General features: G+C 43.9%; 2 protein-coding genes across 3 annotated transcripts in view; both read right to left on the minus strand.

The window, feature by feature from the left end:
* Positions 1 to 26,014, minus strand: part of FAM110A (family with sequence similarity 110 member A) — an 897,957-nt gene that overhangs the window by 3,615 nt on the left and 868,328 nt on the right. The window lies entirely within an intron of this gene.
* PSMF1 (proteasome inhibitor subunit 1) overlaps positions 1 to 26,014 on the minus strand; it is a 47,940-nt gene that overhangs the window by 3,615 nt on the left and 18,311 nt on the right. For both annotated transcript variants that reach the window (XM_068262836.1, XM_068262835.1), the window contains exons 3-4: positions 24,703 to 24,785; positions 17,658 to 17,828 (exon numbers count right to left, since the gene is read on the minus strand). In XM_068262836.1, coding sequence (XP_068118937.1) covers positions 17,658 to 17,828; positions 24,703 to 24,785 — 254 coding nt within the window. The remainder of the gene's footprint in view (positions 1 to 17,657; positions 17,829 to 24,702; positions 24,786 to 26,014) is intronic.

Here is a 26,014-nt window from a genome sequence, read left to right on the forward strand (position 1 = left end):
TACTATAAGTTCCCTGTGACTGCAGAATTGAAGACTTAAAGGACACCAGAGCTGAGGCACGTGGTGGTGTCCATATCTATTTCCTTTTAAACAATGCCAGTTCCCTGGCAGTCCTGCTGATCTCTGGCTGCAATAGAATCACACACTTAAAGGAGTTCTTTCGCGAATGAGGTAAAAAAATAAAAAGTGGTTTATGCATAAACTATTAAACATCCTTTTAAAATAGTGTAAAAAAAGTTTTTTTTAAAATGAATGGTTTCATCAATACAACATGTAATGTAAATAGTGACGGATGAGGACTGGGAGGCTAATCCATTCGTTAACCGGTTCGGCGCCGCGGTCCGAAAATCTCAAGCATCCAAGCAACGTTCACCTCCCATTCATTCGCCTATAACTTTATTGCTACTTATCACAATGAATTGATCTATATCTTGTTTTTTCCGCCACTAATTAGGCTTTCTTTGGGTGCTACATTTTGCTAAGAATTATTTTTTTCTAAATCTATTTTAACAGGAAGATTAAGAAAGAAATGAAAAAAATTCATTATTTCTCAGTTTTTGGCCATTATAGTTTGAAATTAATATACGCTACCGTAATTAAAACTCATGTATTTTATTTGCCCATCTGTCCCGGTTATTACACCGTTTAAACGATGTCCCTATCACAATTTATGGTGCCGATATTTCATTTAGAAATAAAGGTGCATTTTTTCAATTTGCGTCCATCACTATTTATAAGCTTATAATTTTAAATAATATAATAACATATTCTCTTGACATGCATAATTAAAAAGTTCAGACCCTTGGGTAACTATTTATGTTGGTTTTTTTTTAATTGTATTTTTTATTTTTATTTTTAATAAAAAAAAGTGTATGTGGGTAATTTTTGGTGTGGGAGGGAAACTTAATTTTAAATGTAAAATAATATTTTTTTTTTATTAAAAATGTATTGTGGTGCAGTTTACTATTTGGCCACAAGATGGCCACAGTGAAAAAAGTCCTGGATGCGAACGATCTCGCATCCAGGAACTTAAAAGCAGGGGAGATGTTTCCTGGGGGCAGAAATACCGCGATCTCTGGAGAGAAAGCGTCGGTATTTCTGCGGGTAAGATAGATCGGTGAATGGGAATTATATTCCCAATCACTGATCGGAGGGCTAGCGGCGGGCAGCGGATCGCGCGCACGAGGCGGCGGCAGCAGCGCCTATCTGGACGAGGAAGCTCGTCCAGATAGGCCGAACTGGTTAAGGGTGTTTTTTTTGTTTACTTTCATTTCACAACCATAACTGCTGCCTACATATGTTTCAGTGGTATAATCCACTTCTAGCAGAAATCACAGTTATAGCTATAACAGCTGAGCTCTGCTGAGATCCTCAATATGTGTTTACATTGTTGCCAGGCAACCACACAGACCCTGGTGCAGGGAGTCCTTTGTACAAAGTCATAAGCTGCTGGGAAAATGTATGAGCCAGAATCAGTCCCATCTACACCATGATTATTTGTCAGATTCGATTTATTAATTCAATTTGATACAATTTGACATGTCCGATTCATGATTACATTCAATTTGAATTGATTTGAATCGAATCATGACTCGGACATGTCAGATTAAATCAAATTGAATTAGTGAATCAAATCATATTGAATCGAATCTGACAAAGAATCATATGGTGTAGATGGGACTGATTCTGGCTCATTCTCCCAGCAGCTTATGACTCTCTGCACAAAAGACTCCCTGCACCTCTGTGTGGTTGCCTGGCAACAATGTAAACACATATTGAGGAGCTCAGCAAAGCTCAGCTGTTATAGCTTTAACAGGGATTCCTGCTAGAAGTGGGTTATACCACTGAAAACTATGTAAGCAGCATTTTTGGTTGTGACATGAAAGTAAACCCCCCCCCAAAAAAAAACAAAACACCCGTAACAAATTGATTAGCCTCCCAGTTCGTCACTATTTACATTACATATTATATTGATGAAATCCAATGATTTAAAAAAAAAAAAATCTTTTTACAGTATTTTAGAAGGATGTTTAATAGTTTATGCATAAACCACTTTTTTTCCCCTCATTCGCGAAAGAACCCCTTTAAAACAGTCAGACTTCAAGCGAACCTGAACTCAGATTGTTCTCTCTGCTCTAACAGATAAACAACAGCACAATGACCTTAAAAAAAAATAAAAAAAAAAAATTATATATATATATATATTTATTATATATTATATAAATATATATATATATATATATATATATATATATATATATATATATATATATATATATATATATATATATATATATATATATATATATATATATATATATATATATATATATATATATATATATATATATATATATACATATACAGTGGAGGAAATAATTATTTGACCCCTCACTGATTTTGTAAGTTTGTCCAATGACAAAGAAATGAAAAGTCTCAGAACAGTATCATTTCAATGGTAGGTTTATTTTAACAGTGGCAGATAGCACATCAAAAGGAAAATCGAAAAAATAACCTTAAATAAAAGATAGCAACTGATTTGCATTTCATTGAGTGAAATAAGTTTTTGAACCCCTACCAACCATTAAGAGTTCTGGCTCCCACAAAGTGGTTAGACACTTCTACTCAATTAGTCACTATCATTAAGGACACCTATCACTTCCCTACCACAGTTTTTTTACCCTTCTATACCAGAGCTATTTTCACATCACACTCCTCCCATTCATTCACCAATAACTTTATCGCTACTTATCACACTGAAATGATCTACCGTACAGACCAAAAGTTTGGACACACCTTCTCATTCAAAGAGTTTTCTTTATTTTCATGACTATGAACATTGTAAATTCACACTGAAGGCATCCAAACTATGAATTAACACATGTGGAGGTATAGTACATAACCAAAAAGTGTGGAACAACTGAAAATATGTCATATTCTAGGTTCATCAAAGTAGCCACCTTTTGCTTTGATTACTGCTTTGCACACTCTTGGCATTCTCTTGATGAGCTTCAAGAGGCAGTCACCTGAAATGGTCTTCCAACAGTCTTGAAGGAGTTCCCAGAGATGCTTAGCACTTGTTGGCCCTTTTGCATTCACTCTGCGGTCCAGCTCACCCCAAACCATCTCGATTGGGTTCAGGTCTGGTGACTGTGGAACAGCACCTCATCACTCTCCTTCCTGGTCAAATAGCTCTTACACAGCCTGGAGGTGTGTTTGAGGTCATTGTCCTGTTGAAAAATAAATGATGGTCCAACTAAACGCAAACTGTATGGAATAGCATGCCGCTGCAAGATGCTGTGGTAGCCATGCTGGTTCAGTATGCCTTCAATTTTGAATAAATGCCCAATAGTGTCACCAGCAAAGCACCCCCACACCATCACACCTCCTCCTCCATGCTTCACGGTGGGAACCAGGCATGTAGAGACCATCTGTTCACCTTTTCTGTGTCGCACAAAGACACGGTGGTTGGAACCAAATTTGGACTCAGACGAAAGCACAGATTTCCACTGGTCTAATGTCCATTCCTTGTGTTCTTTAGCCCAAACAAGTCTCTTCTGCTTGTTGCCTGTCCTTAGCAGTGGTTTCCTAGCAGATATTCTACCATTAAGGCCTGATTCACACAGTCTCCTCTTAACAGTTGTTCTAGAAATGTGTCTGCTGCTAGAACTCTGTGTGGCATTGACCTGGTATCTAATCTGAGCTGCTGTTAACCTGCGATTTCTGAGGCTGGTGACTCGGATGAACTTATCCTCCGCAGCAGAGGTAACTGTTCTTCCTTTCCTGGGGTGGTCCGCATGTGAGCCAGTTTCTTTGTAGTGTTTTATGGTTTTTGAGACTGCACTTGGGGACACTTTCAAAGTTTTCCCAATTTTCCGGACCGACGGACCTTCATTTCTTAAAGTAATGATGGCCACTCGTTTTTCTTTATTCAGTAGGACTATCGGCTGTGTATCCACCTGACTTCTCCACAATGCAACTGATGGTCCCAACCCCATTTACAAGGCAAGAAATCCCACTTAATAAACCTGACAGGGCACAGCTGTGAAGTGAAAACCATTTCAGGTGACTATCTCTTGAAGCTCATCCAGAGAATGCCAAGAGTGTGCAAAGCCGTAATCAAAGCAAAAGGTGGCTACTTTGAAGAACCTAGAATATGACATATTTTCAGTTGTTTCACACTTTCTGGTTATGTACTATACTTTCACATATGTTAATTCATAGTTTGGATGCCTTCAGTGTGAATCTACAATGTTCATAGTCAAGAAAATATAGAAAACTCTTTAAATGAGTAGGTGTGTACAAACTTTTGGTCTGCACTGTATATATTATTTTTTGCGGGACAAACAAGGCTTTCTTTGGGCAGTACATTTTGCTAAGAATTATTTTCTAAGCATTTTACATGGAAGAAAAAAAATTGAAAACATACATTTCTAAACTTTCAGCCATTGCAGTTTAAAAATAAAATGTACTGCGATAGATAAAACACATGTTTTATTTGCCTATTTGTCCCAGTTACTGCAACATTTAAATTGTGTCCCTAGTACCATGTATGGCGATAATAATGCGCAAATAAAAAGGTGTTTTTGTTTAATTTTTTTTTTTTATACTAGAACAATAACTACAAGCTCTATTTACAAAAATCAACAGTAATATACCCTCAAGACATACATATCAAAAAAGTCCCTAAGGTTTTTTTTTAAATGATGTAATTTTTTTTTTAATTTTGTACAAGTGTTTTATTTTGGTAACAATGGGGTAGGGGTGGAAGGGTTAAGACATAATAAAAAGGTATTTATTTTTGAATGTAAAAGTGTACACTGTAAAGGTGTATTTTCTTTTTTGGCCACAATATGGCACTACACTTGTAAACAGGAAGGGTGTAACAGTTTGATTTTTGTTTTGAATGAGAGGTTGAGTCTCACTGCCACAAGCGCTCATTCATCACAGGCACTGTGATTAGGTTTGAGAACAGCGGTTTCCCATTACCCGATCACTGAAGGAAGGCATTGCGACAAAAGCGAATGGGAGTGATGTGGCGATCGTGAACCGCAGCAGTAAGTAAACAGTGCATGTATATGCCCCGACTCGCAAGTGAAATACACAGGGGTATATACATACGTACCACCGATGCGCGGGTAGTTGGGTTACTTATAGCCACTTTCTCTCCTCCACAGTCAGTTATGACCCCACCACCTCCCCTCTTTTATCCGGTTTTAAAATGTACTGTCTCTCTCGATTCATTCTGCTGATCAAACCTCTCCCTTTACACCATTATTTCTCAGCATTATCACATCATGTACCCCCGTGTGATGGTGCTTCCCCAGTACCCCCCACTGAGAATATCATCTCTGGTACCATTTGTTAGGAGTTTGTTTATAAATGTTTTTCAAACATTCCATAATGGAAGCCTGTGAGCTACAAAAGACAGAAATGTAGATACCTCAGTAGTGGGAAGCCTCTGGATCCTCCACCTCCTCCTCACTGCTCGAGCCGGGACGCCCCGCTCCCCCCCCCCCCCCCGATGGTGGAAAGGCAAGGAGGAGGGGGGCGAGGGAAGGCTCAGCTACCCTCTACCTCTAAGTATGTACCCATTTGGCACCTTTTTTTCACAACAGGTTTCCTTTAATGCTTTTTAAAAAAGTGAAAAAAATATACTTGTGTATACAGTGGTTTGCAAAAGTATTTGGCCCCCTTGAAGTTTTCCACATTTTGTCATATTTCCTGCCACAAACATCAATTTTATTGGAATTCCACGTGAAAGGCCAACACAAAGTGATGTACAGGTGAGAAGTGGAATGAAAATCATACAGGATTCCAAACCTTTTTACAAATAAATGAGTGCTAATGACTAAATAGAGTGCACCTGTGTGTAATTTTTTTTTTTCCAACTCAGCTCTTGTAGTATATACCCAACCATCTGATACAAGCTACACCGGTACCCTCTTAAAGAGACACTGAAGCGAAAAAAAATATATGATATAATGAATTGGTTGTGTACTATGAATAATAATTAGAAGATTAGCAGCAAAGAAAATATTCTTATATTTTTATTTTCAGGTATATAGTGTTTTTTCTAACATTGCATCATTCACGAATATGTGCAGATTACACAACTCTCAGCATTCAAAATGATTCTTTCAGAGCAGTCTGTGAACTAATGACCTCTCCTCTGGCAGAGAAAAAGAAAACAGTTAAGATAATAAAAGTCAGAAGACAGCCCTCTCCACGACTTTCAAAGTCGTAGAGCTGAATGGCTTTATTGCATAGACATAACAACTGGAGTTTCTTAACTCTTCCTGTACTGGAAACAATTAGACTGATGTATCTGATCTTAATGTTTTATTTCTTAGCTGTACTACACATACAAATCATAATATCATAAAATTTTTTTCGCTTCAGTGTCTCTTTAAGTTAGGTAATTATTTTGCACCATTGTTGTATATCAACTCAAAATAAAATAATTATCTTAGCTTTATTTATAACTCCAACAACTCCTATGCAAAGGAAAAGCGAAAATAATAAAAGGAGATTAAAAAGATAAACGATAAGGAAAAACAGAGGAGGAGGAGACAGAAAGGGAGGTAAGAAAAAGAATAACACAAAACTAGACCATATCAGCTAACAAATTAGTTACCTGTGTGTAATCTAATTTCAGTACAAATACAGCTGCTTTGTGACGGCCTCAGAGGTTGCCTAAGAGAATACTGGGAGCAACAACACCATGAAGTCCAAAGAACACACAAGACAGGTCAGGGATAAAGTTATTGAGAAATGTAAAGCATGCTTAGGCTACAAAAAGATTTCCAAAGCCTTGAACATCCCACAGAGCACTGTTCAAGCGATTATTCAGAAATGGAAGGAGTATGGCACAACTGTAAACCTACCAAGACAAGGCCATCCACCTAAACTCACAGGCCGAACAAGGAGAGCGCTGATCAGAAATGCAGTCAAGAGGCCCATGGTGACTCTGGACGAGCTGCAGAGATCAGGTGGGGGAATCTGTCCATAGGACAACTATTAGTCGTGCACTGCACAAAGTTGGCTCTTATGGAAGAGTGACAAGAAGAAAGCCATTGTTAGCAGAAAAGCATAAGAAGTCCCGTTTGCAGTTTGCACAAGCCATGTGGGGGACACAGTAAATGTAGAAGAAGGTGCTCTGATCAGATGAGACCAAAATGGAACTTTTGGGCCAAAATGCAAAACGCTATGTATGGCAGAAAACTAACACTGCACATCACTCTGAACACACCATCCCCACTGTCAAATATGGTGGTGGCAGCATCATGCTCTGGTGGTGCTTCTCTTCAGTAGGGACAGGTAAGCTGGTCAGAGTTGATGGGAAGATGGGTGGAGCCAAATACAGGGCAATCTTGGAAGAAAACCTCTTGGAGTCTGCAAAAGACTTGACTGGGGCGGAGGTTCACCTTCCAACAGGACAATGACCCTAAACATAAAGCCAGGGCAACAATGGAATTGTTTAAAACAAAACATATCCATGTGTTAGAATGGCCCAGTCAAAGTCCAGATCTAAATCCAATCGAGAATCTGTGGCAAGATCTGAAAACTGCTGTTCACAAACGCTGTGCATCTAATCTGACTGAGCTGGAGCTGTTTTGCAAAGAAGAATGGGCAAGGATTTCAGTCTCTAGATGTGCAAAGCTGGTAGAGACATACCCTAAAAGACTGGCAGCTGTAATTGCAGCAAAAGGTGGTTCTACAAAGTATTTACTCAGGGGGCTGAATTATTATGCACACCCCACTTTGCAGTTATTTATTTGTAAAAAAAATGTTTGGAATAATGTATGATTTTCGTTCCACTTCTCACGTGTACACCACTTTGTATTGGTCTTTCATGCAGAATTCCAATAACATTAATTCAGGTTTGTGGCAGTAATATGACAAAATGGAATGGAAAACTTCCAGGGGGCCGAATACTTTTGCAAACCACTGTAAGTCGGCGCCAATGACATAGAATAGTGGCTGGATGATCTAATAGTTAAAGAGAAGGTCCGAGGTCTTTAAAAAAACAAATCTAGTTACCTGGGGCATCCTCCAGCCCCTGGCAGCCGTCCTGTGCCCTCGCAGCAGCTCCGCTCTCAGCCGGTGGCCTGGGGTCCCCCTCCAATGCAAGATGTCTTCTGTGCTCCAGCGTGTGGCTCACAGAGTCGCGCTGATGTCACCCGGACTGTACTGCGCAGTAGTTCTGCCTCTGACACAGGAGACCTGGGTTTGAATTTCGGCTCGTCCTGTTCAGTAAGCCAGCACCAATTCAGTAAGATACCTTGGGCAAGACTCCCTAACACTGCTACTGCCTATAGAGCGTGCCCTATTGGCTGCACCTCTGGCGCTCTGAGTCCACTAAGAGAAAAGCATAAGATAAATGTTAAATCCAGATACCTACCTAAGGAGGGGGAAGGCTCTGGGTCCTATAGAGCCTTCCCGTTTCTCTCACAGTCCCTGCGTTCCAGCGCTGTGTGCCTTGTTCAAATCTCCCACCGATGGAGGTTTCGGAAGTCTTTGGGAGACTGAGTGATCTCGAAGATGGGTGGCTTTGTACTGCACATGTGCGAGTGTGCGCTCTTGTGCATTACAGAGCCGCCCGTCTTTGGGAGCACTTGGACTCCCGAAGACTTCCGAAGCCTCCTGAGGCAGAAATTAGCAGTTTCTGACACTAACGGGGGAGCCAATGTTGGAACGATGGGGCCGTAGGAGGAAAGGGAAAGCTATAAAGGATAGATTTTAACCCTCCTGGCGGTTTAATTATTTCCGCCAGGAGGCAGCGCAGCAGTTTTTTTTTTTTTTTTTTTTTAAATCATGTAGCGAGCCCACTTCAATCGCCTTCGGCGATCTCCGATGGGGCGACGGGGCGGGATGACGTCATGACGTCATTGGGAGTCCCTATCCACCCCTCGGCGCTGCCTGCCACTGATTGGCCAGGCAGCGCACGGGGCCGGGGGGGGGGGGCGCGGCGGATAGTGGCAATCGAGCGCGGCGATCGGTGTGCTGACGCAGCTAGCAAAGTGCTAGCTGCGTCCAGCAAAAAAAAAATTAAGTAAATCGGCCCAGTAGGGCCTGAGAAAACCTCCTGCGCAGCTTACCCTGGGGTTACCGCCAGGAAGGTTAACTAGGCTTCAGGTTAACTTTGACCTGACATTTTCTGATGACTGAAGTACACATGGTCTTAGGAAAGTGTGCAATGAAGGGCTCAAGTCGCCAAATGCAACCCTGTGGCCCCCCCCCAAGAGCAGCCATTAACACAGTACCTCATAATACTGCATGTGTAAAAAGGGAGAAGGTGCTGCACAAATGCAAGTCAAAATAGGTCTGTCCAATTAGCATTGTTAAAAAAGTTTTACCGTATTATATATAGTATTCAAAAAATCTATTAAAATTGCACAAAGTGCAGGCTAAATCCAAAAAACACAGCTCAGGTATATAGAGGTGTATCCCCTGCATTTTAAATAGTGGCAATTTGAAAATGTAAGCACTACTTTATGAGCACTAAAGCTGTACTTTAACAATACTGTGTGAGCAGAGCTCTATACGGCGGCACATGGAGGTACCTGCTAGGCTGCTCTCAGGGGCAAACACAGGATTTTTAAGGGGGGGGGGGGGGATTCCTGAAAGGTCCAGAAGCACTTATGTCCTCGAGTGCTTCCGAATACAGGTGGCTTCATACTGCCCATGCACAAAAGTACGCTGGCGTATTACGGAGCTGCCTATCTTTGGAAGTAGTCAAGGACACAAGTGTTTCTGAGGGCTTCTGGTAGCAGCAAATTTGAACAGGGGACAGCACTGGAAAAACTCCCCGAGAGAGGAACGGGAGATAGACTTAGTTTGGACAGTTCAGTGGAATATGCCACAGTGTCACATAGCGCAAGCGATACCCATATGATGCAGGGATATATGCATCTGCAGAAGATGGTGGCGCTATATAAATACTAAATAATAATTTGCCTCACCAGGATTGCAATTTTATTTAGCTTTCCTGTATATCAAGAAGACACAGACACCCAGCGCTAGGGGAAGAGGGAAACAAAGGTGAATGAAGGAAGCTGGTGCACACCAAGAGGGCTTCTGAGTGTTTTTCAAATCGACAGTGATTTGAAAAGCGCTTGGCTAATGTTACCCTATGAGGGTGTTCCCACAGCAGCGTTGTGATTTTTTCAAAATCACAAATATACTGCACGTAGCATTTTTTTGAGCGATTCATTCAGAAATCGCTCTGAAAATCGCTCCACAAAATCGCACTCAAATTGCTATTGTGATTTTGGCGTGCACTAGCCCAGAGAGAGGAGGAGTGGAGAGAAATTGAGCCTGAGATGGAGCAGAGAGCTTATCTGTATTGCAGTCCCACATCGCACAGAGGCTACTTGCCTGTAATAGGACTCCTATCCCTGCCAGTCTCTCACACAAGTCAGAAAGCAGCCCTCCTGGAGTCTAGGGACTTTCAAAAACTTTTCAACTTGTATAACACCTTATCACACATGCAGTCATAACATAGGGTAGAGATCAGACAGATTTTTGCCCACGGACCCTCCAGGCAAGCTCTGCATCATGCTGTGTATATTTACCAGCTTGCCTGCCCTTTAATTGAATTTTTATCCGCTAGCCTAATATTTTACATTGCCTTACAACAACAAACCTAAATACACCAGAAACCGGACCAGCCCTAAATCACTGAATGAAAAGGGGCCTGGGGGGGGAGACTGCCCCCCTTCCAGCCAGCACTAGGGGAAGGGGGGGAAACAATGGTGAATGCAGAGAGAGGAGTGGAGAGACTGAGATAAAGCAGATAGTGTATCTGCATTGCAGTCCCACATCACACAGGCTACTTGCATGTAATGTGTCTCCTGTACCTGCCAGCCAAATCCAAAAAAGCTTTATTAGCAGGACCAAATACATTTATCATTGCCAAAGCAAAAACAAAACATTAACAACATGGTGGGGAGGATTGTGGGAATAGGGGGAATGATATAGGTATACCGTCCATAGGGGTGTGGAGGATGTAAGGGATGGTCAGCCTCTCAACACAAGCTGCAGGCAGCCCTCCTGGAGTTTAGGGACTGTCAAAAACTTTTCAACCTATGTAATACCTTATGTAGCTGTCTACATGCAGTCTTTACAATAGGTAAAGAACAGAGTTTTTTCCCACAGACCCTGCAGGAGGCAAGCCTTTGTAAGTTACAGGAGTCCCATACATTTGTAACCGCTTCAGGCACCAACAGAGAAAACAGGAAGACACACTTGTCCATACATGTCAAAACTCCGGCCCGTGGTCCAAATCTACCTCTCGGAGCCATCAGATTTGGCCCTCAGTTAGTTTCCTCACTGTGCATTATGTTTGGCCCACTCTAGACCACCAGATAAGCTATATTGGAAAGTAAGCCTTTGATCACCAGGGAAACCATATGGGGAGTGGACAGCACTAGACACCTGCGAACTATATAGGAGAGGGAGTGGGGCCACTACACACCAGGGAACTGTATAGGGGAAGGAGGGAGAACCACTAAACACCAGGGAACTGTACAGGGGAAGAAGGGGGCACTAGATACCAGGGAACTGTACAGGGGAAGGAGGGAGAACCACTAAACACCAGGGAACTGTACAGGGAAAGAAGGGGGCACTAGATACCAGGGAACTGTACAGGGGAAGGAGGGAGAACCACTAAACACCAGGGAACTGTACAGGGGAAGAAGGGGGCACTAGATACCATTGAACTGTATGAGGAATTGAGGGGGCTATTACACACCAGGGAACTTTATAAGGGTGAGGTGGCCACTAGACATGGAGGTTGGCCCACGCCTTGATCCCAGAGCTCAATTTCAGACCACTTTGTATTTGAGTTTGACAAGCCTGCACTAGTAAAAGGGGTTTAATAGTGAAAATTGTCACAGTAGAACCTGCATTTTACAGGACAATAAGTCAGAAGTTATGGTCTGACCCATGTAGTCACCCCCCATGATTTACTTTAACAAATCAGACCTAAATTTCTAGACTTCTAGTCGAGTATAAACAGTACTTCTTTTCATCCCAAAACTCGCTGTAATTGACTATGACTAGTTCAAGATCCTCCTGAATCCAACTTAAAGTGAACCCGAGGTGAAATAAAGTAAAGAGATAAACAATTATATTTATCCTCCTAATCCTAAAAATGACTAAGTATCCCATGGTTTTCATTCATGTTTTAACATTTTCAAAGTACTGTAGGTTGAATGTTTTACAGTCTCTAATCAGTAGTAGTCTATTAAGTGTTCCAGAGCGAAAATACATGAACTATTGACCTCACCCTATTTCTCCCGTCCTCAGAAGTAGTAACTTGCCAGGAAATCTTTTATGGCTATAATTAGTTAATCAGTGATGTTTACTATATTCCTGACAAGCTCCTGGCAAGACAGAAGCTGTCACTTGCATGCCTAGAAATTAACTCTTTCAGGCAGCAAAATAAAGCAAGTAAACCAGCCTGGTTATTAATATGTTTTGTACTGTACATACACATGTTTATCTCATCATGTCACATATCACTCTGAGTACACTTTAACCACTTAAGGACCGCAGTCTTTTCACCCCTTAAGGACCAGAACCTTTTTTCCATTCAGACCACTGCAGCTTTAATGGTTTATGGCTCAGTCATACAAGCTACCATCTAAATGTATTTTACCTCCTTTTCTTGTCACTAATACAGCTTTCTTTTGGTGCTATTTGATTGCTGCTGCGATTTTTAGTTTGTATTATATTCATCAAAAAAAGACATGAATTTTGCCAAAAAAAATGATGTTTTTAACTTCCTGTGATAAAATTTGTCAAATAAAAGTAAAATTTCTGTATCAATTCAGTGTAAAGCAAGCACCCAAGGAGGGGAGAGAAGATGGATGTGCTAAGGCTTGCAGCGTCTCTGCACTCCAGACGTTCCAACAATTCCTCCACAGTCAAGCCAGTCACTAAGAGGCATGGTGAGTTCATAGAAGATTTTATTTTTTGTCACAAGTTAGCGGAAAATGACACTTTGTGACAAAAAAAAAAAAGTTTCCATTTCTGCTAACTGGTGACAAAAAAAAAAAAAGTTTCCATTTCTGCTAACTGGTGACAAAAAAAAAAAAGTTTCCATTTCTGCTAACTGGTGACAAAAAAAAAAATGGAATCTGCCACGGACTCACCATGCCCCTCTCTGAATACCTTGAAGTGTCTAGTTTCCAAAATGGGGTCATTTGTGGGGTGTGTTTACTGTCCTGGCATTTTGGGGGGTGCTAAATTGTAAGCACCCCTGTAAAGCCTAAAGGTGCTCATAGGACTTTGGGCCCCTTAGCGCAGTTAGGCTGCAAAAAAAGTGTCACACATGTGGTATCGCCCTACTCAGGAGAAATAGTATAATGTGTTTTGGGGTATATTTTTACACATACCCATGCTGGGTGGGAGAAATATCTCTGTAAATGAGATTTTTTTTTTATTTTTTTTTTTTTTTTTACACACAATTGTCCATTTACAGAGATATATTTCTCCCACCCAGCATGGGTATGTGTAAAAATACACCCCAAAACACATTATACTACTTCTCCTGAGTACGGCGATACCACATGTGACACTTTTTTGCACCCTAACTGCGCTAAGGGGCCCAAAGTCCTATGAGTACCTTTAGGATTTCACAGGTAATTTTGAGGCATTTATTTTCTAGACTACTCCTCACGGTTTAGGGCCCCTAAAATGCCAGGACAGTTTAGGAACCCTACAAGTGACCCCATTTTAGAAAGAAGACACCCCAAGGTATTCCGTTAGTAGTATGGGGAGTTCATAGAAGATTTCATTTTTTGTCACAAGTTAGCGGAATTTGATTTTTATTGTTATTTTTCACAAAGTGTCATTTTCCACTAACTTGTGACAAAAAATAAAATCTTCTATGAACTAGGACGTTGGGCCTCTTAGGGCCCGTTTCCACTAGGGCGAATTCGCATGCGTGGCCTGCATGCGAATTCGCATAGGCAATGAAAGTGGATGGGACTGTTTCCACTTGTCAGGATTTCTGAGCGTTTTTCTGTGCAGGATTTTTTTGCACGGTAGAGCCTGCAGAATTCGCCTGCGTGAGGAATGCAGGCGATTCGCACATAATGCATTTAAAAGGGAAAACGCACATGCGTTTTTTGCCGCGATTTCGCATGCGAATTCGCATGAAAACTAATGCAAATTGAACCAGGCAGTGACATGGTTAAATTCGCATATACCCTGCCTATGCGAAATCGCATGCGAAATCGCGGCAAAAATCGCCCGCGGAATCGCATCCGCATGCGATTTCGTCAGCGGTGGAATCCCGGTGATTCGCACCGCACTAGTGGAAACGGGCCCTTAGCGCACCTAGGCTGCAAAAAAAAGTGTCACATGTGGTATCGCCGTACTCCGTACTCAGGAGAAGTAGTATAATGCTGGGTGGGAGAAATATCTCTGTAAATTACAATTTTTTTATTTATTTTTTACACACAATTGTCCATTTACAGAGATATTTCTCCCACCCAGCATGGGTATGTGTAAAAATACACCCCAAAACACATTATACTACTTCTCCTGAGTACGGCGATACCACGTGTGACACTTTTTTGCAGCCTAGGTGCGCTTAGGGGCCCAACGTCCTATTCACAGGTCATTTTGAGGCATTTGGTTTCTAGACTACTCCTCACGGTTTAGGGCCCCTAAAATGCCAGGGCAGTATAGAAACCCCACAAGTGACCCCATTTTAGAAAGAAGACACCCCAAGGTATTCCGTTAGGTGTATGGTGAGTTCATACAAAATTTAATTTTTTGCCACAAGTTAGTGGAAAAATGACACTTTGTAAAAAAAAAAATAAAAAATCAATTTCCGCTAACTTGACAAAAAATAAAATCTTCTATGAACTCGTCATACACCTAACGGAATACCTTGGGGTGTCTTCTTTCTAAAATGGGGTCACTTGTGGGGTTCCTATACTGCCCTGGCATTTTGTGGAACCGCTCATAAGCAGGGTGGCCTCTTAGATGACATGTTGTATTGGCACTGAAGTGCAGGAAGCGCCGGATGTTCTCAAATCGTGACCTGGACATGGCAATTAAGTCGTACCAGCAGTGATCAGAAAAAAAAATTTCTGTCACTGCGGTGGGGCGGGTGAGGGTTTGGCCGGGTGATCAGAAGCCCGCAGGGGGCATATTAGGGCCTGATCTGATGGGTAGCAGTGACAGGTGGTGACAGGGGGTGATTGATAGGTGATCAGTAGGTGATTACAGAGGAGAATATATGCAAGCAATGTACTGGCGAGTTGATCAGAGGGGGTCTGGGGGATAATTGAGGGTGTGGGCGGGTGATTGGGTGACCGCAAGGGGCAGATTAGTGTCTGATCTGATGGGTAGCAGTGACAGGTGGTGACAGGGTGATTGATGGGTGATCAGTGGATGATTAGAGGGGAGAACAGATGTAAACAATTCACTTTCAGAGGTGATCTGAGGGTGGGTCTGCACGCAATCTGAGGGTGTGGGTGGGTGGGTGATCAGGTGCCCACAAAGGGCAGGTTAGGGTCTGATCTGATGGGTGGCAGTGACAGGGGGTGATTGATGGGTGATTGACAGGTGATCAGTGGGTGATTATAGGGGAGAATAGATGTATACAGTACACAGGGGGGGGGGGGGGGGGGGGGAGGGTCTAGGGTGGATCTGAGGGTGTGTGTGTGTGTGGGGGGGGGTGGTCAGGAGCCCCCAGGGGGCAGTTTAGGACCTAATCTAAAAAATAGCGTTGAGATAGTGACAGGGAGTGATTAATGTGTGATTGGGTGCAAACAGGTGTCTGAGGGGTGGGCGGGGGGTGTCTGATGGGTGCAGTGGGCGATCAGGGGGCAGGATCAGTGTGCTTGGTTGCTTACTAGGAGGGCTGCAACCTGCCCTGGTGGTCCCTCGATCACTGGGACCACCAGGGCAGGAGGCAGCCTGTATAATACACTTTGTATACATTACAAAGCGTATCATCCGCTTTACATGCGGCAGATCGGGTGTTAACAGCCCGCCGGCGCTGCTAATTGGCCGGCGGGTTGACGTCGCGGGTGGACACATCCAGCGTGCGATCCCCGGCCAGCTAGTCTGCAACGACCCGCCGCCGATCGGCGTATTGCGGTCTTTGCGGGCTCCACTTTGCCCACGCCCCTAGGTAGGGGTGGTCGGCAAGTGGTTAAAATCACAATCCAGTAAAATCTATATCTATATATCGCTATCTATATCTATCTATCTATCTCTCCATCTATATCTATATATAGGTGGTTGGGAGGGGATCAAGGGATACATGGGGGGGAGATCGGGATAAAAAAAAAGTGTTTTTATACACAACAAATAAAAAAAAAAAAAAAAAAAAAAATCGCACAGCCTGTCACGGCTGCAGGCTGTGAGTCTCTCCCCGTCACACAAGATCCACACAGTGACAGGGAGAGGGAGGCGGAACGGCAACTATGTTGCCTTTCGGAGGGTGATCGCTGTGATTGGCTCACAGCGATCACATGGCAGGGAGCCAATCAGTGATGGCTCCTGCCGATACCCGGAAGCCTTAGCTGTCATAAGACAGCTAAGTGCAGACGGTTCGGTGTGCACGATCGTGCCGGGGAGCGGCGGCGCCGGTGGTAGAGATCTACGCCCTGCCAGCCAGGAGCCCATCAAAACAGGGCGTAGATCTCTATCACCTCGGTCCGGAAATGGTTAAAGAGACTCAGAGACGAACATAAGATTTATACATACCTGGGGCTTCCTCCAGCCCGATCCGCATGGATCGCTCCCATGCTGCAGTCCTCAACCTTCTCAATCGCCAGTACTGGGTCCTGTCACTTCGGCCAGTCGACGCAGGCGCAGGGCTCTCCCTCTGTACTACACAGGCGCATGCGTAAAGCAGGAGCCGGCAAGACGAAGGGAGCCCCTGCGCTAGCGGAAAAATGGTCGCATCCGGTGGAAGTTATGGAACCCGATACCGGCGATAGAGAAGGCTGAGGACGGCGGCGTGGGAGCGATCTATGCGGATGTGGTTGGAGGCACCCCCAGGTATGTATAAATCTATTATGTTATTTGTCTCGGAGTCCCGTCTCTGAGTCCCTTTAAAGAGAACCCGAGGTGTGTTTAAAGAATGTTATCTGCATACAGAGGCTGGATCTGCCTATACAGCCCAGCCTCTGTTGCTATCCCAAACCCCACTAAGGTCCCCCTGCACTCTGCAATCCCTCATAAATCACAGCCGTGTTTTGAGGCTGTGTTTACATCTGTAGTGTCAGTCTCAGCTGCTCCCCCGCCTCCTGCATAGCTCCGGTCCCTGCCCCCGTCCCTTCCCTCCAATCAGCAGGGAGGGAAGGGATGCAGGCCCGGGACTGGAGTTCTGCAGGAGGCGGGGAGAGCAGCAGACTGACACTATAGAGATAAACACAGCCAGCTCTGACAAGCTGTTTGTCAGCAGCGTGGCTGTGATTTATGAGGGATTGCAGAGTGCAGGGGGACCTTAGGGGGGTCTGAGATAGCAACAGAGGCTGGGCTGTATAGGCAGATCCAGCCTCTGTATGCAGATAATATTCTTCAAACCCACCTCGGGTTCTCTTTAAGTATTCCCAGGGTACAATGCGTTGTGGATGTAGACTGTACATAACACAGATGACATATAATCTATGAGCGCTCACCACGACGGTTGGTACGGTCTGGGGTTCCTGGTAGGCACTCTCAGTGTATCATCCTCTGCTGTTCTCTCTTGTTCCTTCTTCGGCTTCCAGGTGGCCTCCTTAGTGCCAAGCAAGGGGGAGATGAGCTGTGTCTGCAGCTGCTGCTTCAACTCTGCAGTATTTTTATACACACTGTAATAGGAAGGAAGAACGAGAGCAGAACTGTGTTTAATTAGGAGTAGGCACTCATTACAGCAATTCAAAGAGCAGTGATGACACGCCATGTGCAGACAAACACCCACAGTGATAAGTTGTTATTGCTCTGGAGTTCTGTTAAAAAGGAAATTAAAGGGAACCCGAGGTGAGAAGAATATGAAGGCTGCCATATTAATAAGTAAACAATGCATATTGCCTGGATGTCCTAATAATTCTCTGCCTCTAATATTTTAGTCATAGACCTGGAAAAGCATGCATATCAGATGTTCTGACTGAAGGGTGACTAGATTAGCCGCATGCTTGTTTCAGGTGTGTAATTCAGACACTACTGACCAGTAAGATTAACAGGGCTGACAGGTAACTGGTATTGTTTAAAAGGAAATTAACCACTTCAGGACGAGAGCAATTTTCACATATCAGCACCGCTCCCATTCATTCGCCAATAACTTTATTACTCCTTATCACAGCTAAAGGATCTATATATTGTTGTTTTTTTCAGGACAAATTAGGCTTTTACTGTGTGAAAATGTTGTATAGTAAACACCTTATTTTCTATGCATTTTAAAGATAAATTAAGGTAAAAAATAGAAAAAAACAAAAACACACTATTTCACCATTTACATCCATTATAGCTTTACAATAAACAGTGCTAAGTTTAAGTTAAACCAACAAATTTTATTTGCATCCTGGTTATTACAACATTTAGATTATGTTTCTAGCACAATGTATGTTTTTGTTTTCTCATTGTACACCATCGATGATTACGTGACCTTGTTTGCAAAAACAACAGTAATATACCCTCATGGTATACATATTTAAAAAGCCAAGTTCCTAAGGTAACAATACAGGTTTTTTTCTCTCATATTCTGTTACTTTGTTTTCATTTTACAAGTCTTTTATTTTGGTACAGAATATGCGAAAATGTAATTGCTTTTGATTCAGTTTGTGACTAAAAAGAATACACAAGACATGGGCCTCAACCCTAAAACTTTCTAAACTCCATTCTACAACTTATCAGGGTTAAAATGTTACCAAATATGTCTCTTGTAGTTTCGCTAAGACTTTCTAAAGTTTGATCATAATTTTGAAAATTACTTTTTATGTTGGATTGAGTTTGTCCCTAACCATTTTTTTATGTGACGTGTGTCCAAGCTTTAAGACACCAAAATGTATTCTACAACTCATCACGATTAAAATCATACCACATGTGCCTCATTTAGTAACAAACTGGTGGTGCACTCTCCACAACTACACTGGACATATATATCCGCCCATATAACCTTAACGTGAACCTCCGGACTAAAAATTTACTCAGCAGAACTGAAAAGGCTTGGTGTTTCTTTAACAGTTTCACAGCATCAGAACTTTGTTTTTCTTACCAAAGCATAATGTTTAGCTGCATTTTTAGCTAAGCTCCACCCATCAAAGAAAAAAAGCCCAGGCTTTTTTCCCCGATGCTGTGCAGAGCATGATGGGATTTCCTATGTTATTCACGTTGCCTAGCAACTGGGAGAGGTGCTCAGGACACAGTTGGAACTGTGTCTCATGCTCCCTGTCACCTCCTTTCAACCAAAAAGATGGCTGCCATCATGAACTCAAACATTTGCCTGTTCTTTTAAAACAGTGTGGGTAAGAGATTACCTATTTTAATTACAGAGACTCCGTAACAAAAATTGCATCCTGTTTTTTATCATCCTACAAGTTCCAAACGCTATTCTAATGTGTTCTGGCTTACTGCAGCACTTTCTGCTATCACAGTCTCTGTAATAAATCAATGTATCTTTCCCCTGCCAGACTTGTCGGCCTGTGTCTGGAAGGCTGCCAAGTTCTTCAGTGTTGTGGTTCTGCTATGAACTCCCCCTTCCAGGCCCCTCTATGCACACTGCCTGTGTATTATTTAGATTAGGGCAGCTTCTTTCTTCTCTCTTATCTTTTACAAGCTGGATAAATCGTCCTCTGAGCTGGCTGGGCTTTCACATACTGAGGAAATTCAGACAAGGGCAAAGCTGTTTGCAGGAAGAAACGAGCAGCCTGAAACTTCAGTGCATGAGAGATGCAGGGGGAAAGAAACACACAAATGATCTCTTGAGATTCAAAAGGAAGGGTGTATACAGCCTGCTTGTGTATGGATGTATTTTCTATGTGTGGACATACTGTACATCAACCTACTTCCTGTTTTGGTGGCCATTTTGTTTGTTTATAAACAAACTTTTTAAAACTGTTTTTAACCACTTTTAATGCGGCGGGGAGCGGCGAAATTGTGACAGAGGGTAATAGGAGATGTCCCCTAACGCACTGGTATTACTTTTGATTTTAACAATACAGATTCTCTTTAACATAACTAATGTAACTTAATGACAGTATGTTTGTTTAGGCTGGAGTTCCTCTTTAAGTGGTTAATATGGCAGCCTCCATATTGCCATCACTTCTGGTTCCTTTTAAAAAATGTATCTCACCTCAACTATTCCTAAGCAGAAAAGCAATCCTTAACAAATCATTCCTTTGTGGTTCAAGTATTTGAACATACGTAATTGCACTCTCCATACCGATGACCACTCCTTCCCCCTGCTCTGGACGCTCTGCCTGCTTCACATGAAAGCTACACTGCATGGCCGTCAGACATTGCAGAGATGGGAGTGATTACTCTCAGTCCGTACGCATAGCCAGCATCCCTGCGGTTATTAGGATTCCTTGTAGTATGAATATGTGCTTGCTGCAATCTCAGCAAAGCCATTAAGGGGAAAGAAAGAAATGCAGTAAAAAAACTTTACTCCTTCCTTTGTGCAAAGTTATAAACCAATGAAGCAGAGAGAAAAATTTGGGGCATCTTTTACTCCAAGTTGTATGCTGTTGCCATGGTTTCCTAAAAAAAAGTTCTAGCAACTGCAGATTGAATGTTGGTATTTAAAGGGCCTTTGAACTGACACGATCAGATGAACGTGTGTATGCACAGTGCGCCTGTGTTCTTTTTTTCTTTCACACTGTAAGCGTGACAATTACAAGGCTCTGAATGACAGTTTCTCTCCACTGGGACTGCAGCTTCAAAGTGGACCTGAACTCTTGCACAGGACACAGGAAACAGAGAGAATAACACCCTGCGTGTTCTTAGAGAGAAGAGCCTGTCTAATTCCCGCTCATCTACAAGTAATCACAAGTGTAATTTGATCTGTCAGCTGTATCAGCACAAAAAAAATCGGCATTCTTTGGCAGACAGCTAATATGTAAATGAAAGATGTTAACCCTTTGCTTCCATGAAAGCAGGAAGTAGACACACAATTACAGTATAATCTTGTTATAGTAAACATTTTGGTACAGTAAATCAAGTATCCGGGTCCCAGCCAAGCCCCATTATAAGTATATGGGAGTAACACCTGGTATAGTAAAGCCTGATTTAATAGAACTTCTGTTCTAGTAAACTGCAGGGGCCAAAAACAGGTATTTTGTATCCGGCTATGGTGGTCAGTGGGTAGGTGCATGTGCCATAAGTCATTCAGAGACCCATGAGCCATAAGTCATTCAGAGACCCATGAGCCGTGGTCAGTGGGCAGGTGCCATACGTCATTTAGAGACCCATGAGCCGTGGTTAGTGGGCAGGTGCATGCGCCATACGTCATTCAGAGACCCATGAGCCGTGGTCAGTGGGCAGGTGCATGCGCCATACGTCATTCAGAGACCCATGAGCCGTGGTCAGTGGGCAGGTGCATGCGCCATACGTCATTCAGAGACCCATGAGCCGTGGTCAGTGGGAAGTTGCATGCGCCATAAGTCATTCAGAGACCCATGAGCCGTAGTCAGTGGGCAGGTGCATGCGCCATAAGTCATTCAGAGACCCATGAGCCGTAGTCAGTGGGCAGGTGCATGCGCCATAAGTCATTCAGAGACCCATGAGCCGTAGTCAGTGGGCAGGTGCATGCGCCATAAGTCATTCAGAGACCCATGAGCCGTGGTCAGGTGCATGCGCCATACGTCATTCAGAGAACCATGAGCCGTGGTCAGTAGGCAGGTGCATGCGCCATACGTCATTCAGAGACCCATGAGCCGTAGTCAGTGGGCAGGTGCATGCGCCATAAGTCATTCAGAGACCCATGAGCCGTAGTCAGTGGGCAGGTGCATGCGCCATAAGTCATTCAGAGACCCATGAGCCGTAGTCAGTGGGCAGGTGCATGCGCCATAAGTCATTCAGAGACCCATGAGCCGTGGTCAGGTGCATGCGCCATACGTCATTCAGAGAACCATGAGCCGTGGTCAGTAGGCAGGTGCATGCGCCATACGTCATTCAGAGACCCATGAGCCGTGGTCAGTGGTCAGGTGCATGCACCATAAGTCATTCAGAGACCCATGAGCCATAGTCAGTGGGCAGGTGCATGCGCCATAAGTCATTCAGAGACCCATGAGCCGTAGTCAGTGGGCAGGTGCATGCGCCATAAGTCATTCAGAGACCCATGAGCCGTAGTCAGTGGGCAGGTGCATGCGCCATAAGTCATTCAGAGACCCATGAGCCGTGGTCAGTGGGCAGGTGCATGCGCCATAAGTCATTCAGAGACCCATGAGCCGTGGTCAGTGGGCAGGTGCCATACGTCATTTAGAGACCCATGAGCCGTGGTCAGTGGGCAGGTGCATGCGCCATACGTCATTCAGAGACCCATGAGCCGTGGTCAGTGGGCAGGTGCATGCGCCATACGTCATTCAGAGACCCATGAGCCGTGGTCAGTGGGAAGTTGCATGCGCCATAAGTCATTCAGAGACCCATGAGCCGTAGTCAGTGGGCAGGTGCATGCGCCATAAGTCATTCAGAGACCCATGAGCCGTAGTCAGTGGGCAGGTGCATGCGCCATAAGTCATTCAGAGACCCATGAGCCGTGGTCAGGTGCATGCGCCATACGTCATTCAGAGAACCATGAGCCGTGGTCAGTAGGCAGGTGCATGCGCCATACGTCATTCAGAGACCCATGAGCCGTGGTCAGTGGTCAGGTGCATGCACCATAAGTCATTCAGAGACCCATGAGCCATAGTCAGTGGGCAGGTGCATGCGCCATAAGTCATTCAGAGACCCATGAGCCGTAGTCAGTGGGCAGGTGCATGCGCCATAAGTCATTCAGAGACCCATGAGCCGTAGTCAGTGGGCAGGTGCATGCGCCATAAGTCATTCAGAGACCCATGAGCCGTGGTCAGTGGGCAGGTGCATGCGCCATAAGTCATTCAGAGACCCATGAGCCGTGGTCAGTGGGCAGGTGCATGCGCCATAAGTCATTCAGAGACCCATGAGCCGTGGTCAGTGGGCAGGTGCATGCGCCATAAGTCATTCAGAGACCCATGAGCCGTGGTCAGTGGGCAGGTGCATGCGCCATAAGTCATTCAGAGACCCATGAGCCGTGGTCAGTGGGCAGCAACTTGTAGCCTGCTCGTTATCTGCACACTACTCTGGGCCTGCGTGGATTACCTCAAAAGCACCTGCCGCCGAGTGCTGTGCTTCCTGTGTAAGCTGCTGCCTGATTACTGAGAGAATAGCCTTTTTTTCGGGGACTTCTGCATTATTACGCAGTAATCCCTATTCTGGCACCAGGCAGGAAGTGAGGCTCTCTAGCTCTCAATTCCTGTGGCGGAAAAGACATAGGCCTCAATTCACTAACATCATGCTGGAGATAATAAGGCAAGAGAAAACTTACCTCCAAACAGTGAGAGAGTTATATTATCTCTTCATTCCTTACATTACCTCTTCTGTAGTTATTTTACCTCCTCTGTAGTTTTTTTCACACGCAGTTAATAAACAGCCTGTCTTTAACTCTGGAGTTATTTTAAGGATTGGAGAGTTAACTTAAAGACAGAAGAGTTAACTTTAGGTTTGCCTGAGGTAAAATGTTTCCTGAATACGACATGCCTTATCCCCATGGTAACAACTCTAGAAGAGTTATTAAAGACAGGAGATAAGCTTAGTGAATTGAGGCCATATTGCTGCCTGTTTCAGTTCAGGTTCCTTTAAAAGAGAAACTCCAACCAAGAATTTAACTTTATTCCAATCAGTAGCTGATACCCCCTTTTACATTAGAAATCTATTGCTTTTCAAAAACACACCATCAGTGGGCGCTGTATGACTGATATTGTGGTGAAACCCCTCCCACAAGAAGCTCTGAGGACCCCTGTACTTTTGACAGTTTGCCACAATGTAACAAGGTTCGCAGACCGGAAATAACGGTTTACAGCTCTCTCCAACGGCCAAAACAGCTAGCAGCAGCTACATAACCTGCCCACAGTAACAATGTCACCATGTAATAAATGTCAGAATGTAAAGATTTTACAATGAGCAAACACTGACAATCATTTATACATAATTATTGTAAAAATGAAGCACTTTTTTTTATTACGCTATTTTCACTGGAGTTCCTCTTCAAGGGCTCAGATTCATGGGCAGTTGAACTGTGTGCTCAGCAAGCAGTTACTACATATAATCAGCAGTTTGCACTCATTTATAACTGGTGCTGGAATTCCAAGGTACTGAATTCGGAAACCCAAATTCTCCTGCACAAAACACATCAGCACTTGACGATGTTACAGGGCATAGGGCGTTCCTCCTCCTGGCTGTGAACTGCAAGTAAGTAAAGCATCGGAATCACATGATTCATGATATGAACCGCAAGCAAGCAAGCACCCCGTGACCCTGTCCACTGCTTTGCGTGCTGAGGTGTGGTGTGCGGGAGAATTTGGGTTTTCGAGTTCAGGCCCCCCCCCCTCCCCCCAATTCCAGCACTGGTTATAATACTCGAGCAGTTAACCCAGTGATTTCTTCTGTGTTCACCGTCACCTGCAGAAAGCAGATTACCAACTGTCACATGGTGAATGACATCACACCGACCTGTGGAAATTCTTCAGGTTGGAACTGTCAATGAAATCTGCAGTGTTTAGCATCAGGTCTGCACTCTTCTCTTCGTTTACCTCCTGCAAGGGGAATAGAAGCAGCACAAGTGCACCTATTGTCAGGTTATAAAAGCCGACTGCAGGATGAAAAGCATGTCTATGTACTTTGTAAGTTGCTCATTCATAAATCAACAGGAAATTTGAATTACATTATATTTAGAGAATCCATTTCTAAACACCACTACAAAAAAAAAAGCAGCATTCTTTTCTCCCCACTATAGGTGGCACACATCTACTCATGTCCTGTACCCCTCACCACTATAGGTGGCACACGTCTACTCATGTCCTGTACCCTCACCACTATATTTGGCACACCTACTCATGTCCTGTACCCTCACCACTATAGGTGGCACATGTCTACTCATGTCCTGTACACTCACCACTATAGGTGGCACACGTCTACTCATGTCCTGTACCCTCACCACTATAGGTGGCACACGTCTACTCATGTCCTGTACCCTCACCACTATAGGTGGCACACGTCTACTCATGTCCTGTACCCTCACCACTATAGGTGGCACATGTCTACTCATGTCCTGTACCCTCACCACTATAGGTGGCACACGTCTACTCATGTCCTGTACCCCTCACTACTATAGGTGGCACACATCTACTCATGTCCTGTACCCTCACCACTATAGGTGGCACACGTCTACTCATGTCCTGTACCCTCACCACTATAGGTGGCACACGTCTACTCATGTCCTGTACCCTCACCACTATAGGTGGCACACGTCTACTCATGTCCTGTACCCTCACCACTATAGGTGGCACACGTCTACTCATGTCCTGTACCCTCACCACTATAGGTGGCACACGTCTACTCATGTCCTGTACCCTCACCACTATAGGTGGCACACGTCTACTCATGTCCTGTACCCTCACCACTATAGGTGACACACGTCTACTCATGTCCTGTACCCTCACCACTATAGGTGGCACACGTCTACTCATGTCCTGTACCCCCTCACCACTATAGGTGACACACGTCTACTCATGTCCTGTACCCTCACCACAATAGGTGGCACACGTCTCCTCATGTCCTGTACCCTCACCACTATAGGTGGCACACATCTACTCATGTCCTGTACCCTCACCACTATAGGTGGCACACGTCTACTCATGTCCTGTACCCTCACCACTATAGGTGGCACACGTCTACTCATGTCCTGTACCCTCACCACTATAGGTGGCACACGTCTACTCATGTCCTGTACCCTCACCACTATAGGTGACACATGTCTACTCAT

Source organism: Hyperolius riggenbachi, chromosome 12, assembly GCF_040937935.1.
Source record: "Hyperolius riggenbachi isolate aHypRig1 chromosome 12, aHypRig1.pri, whole genome shotgun sequence".
Classification (NCBI taxonomy): Eukaryota; Metazoa; Chordata; class Amphibia; order Anura; family Hyperoliidae; genus Hyperolius; species Hyperolius riggenbachi.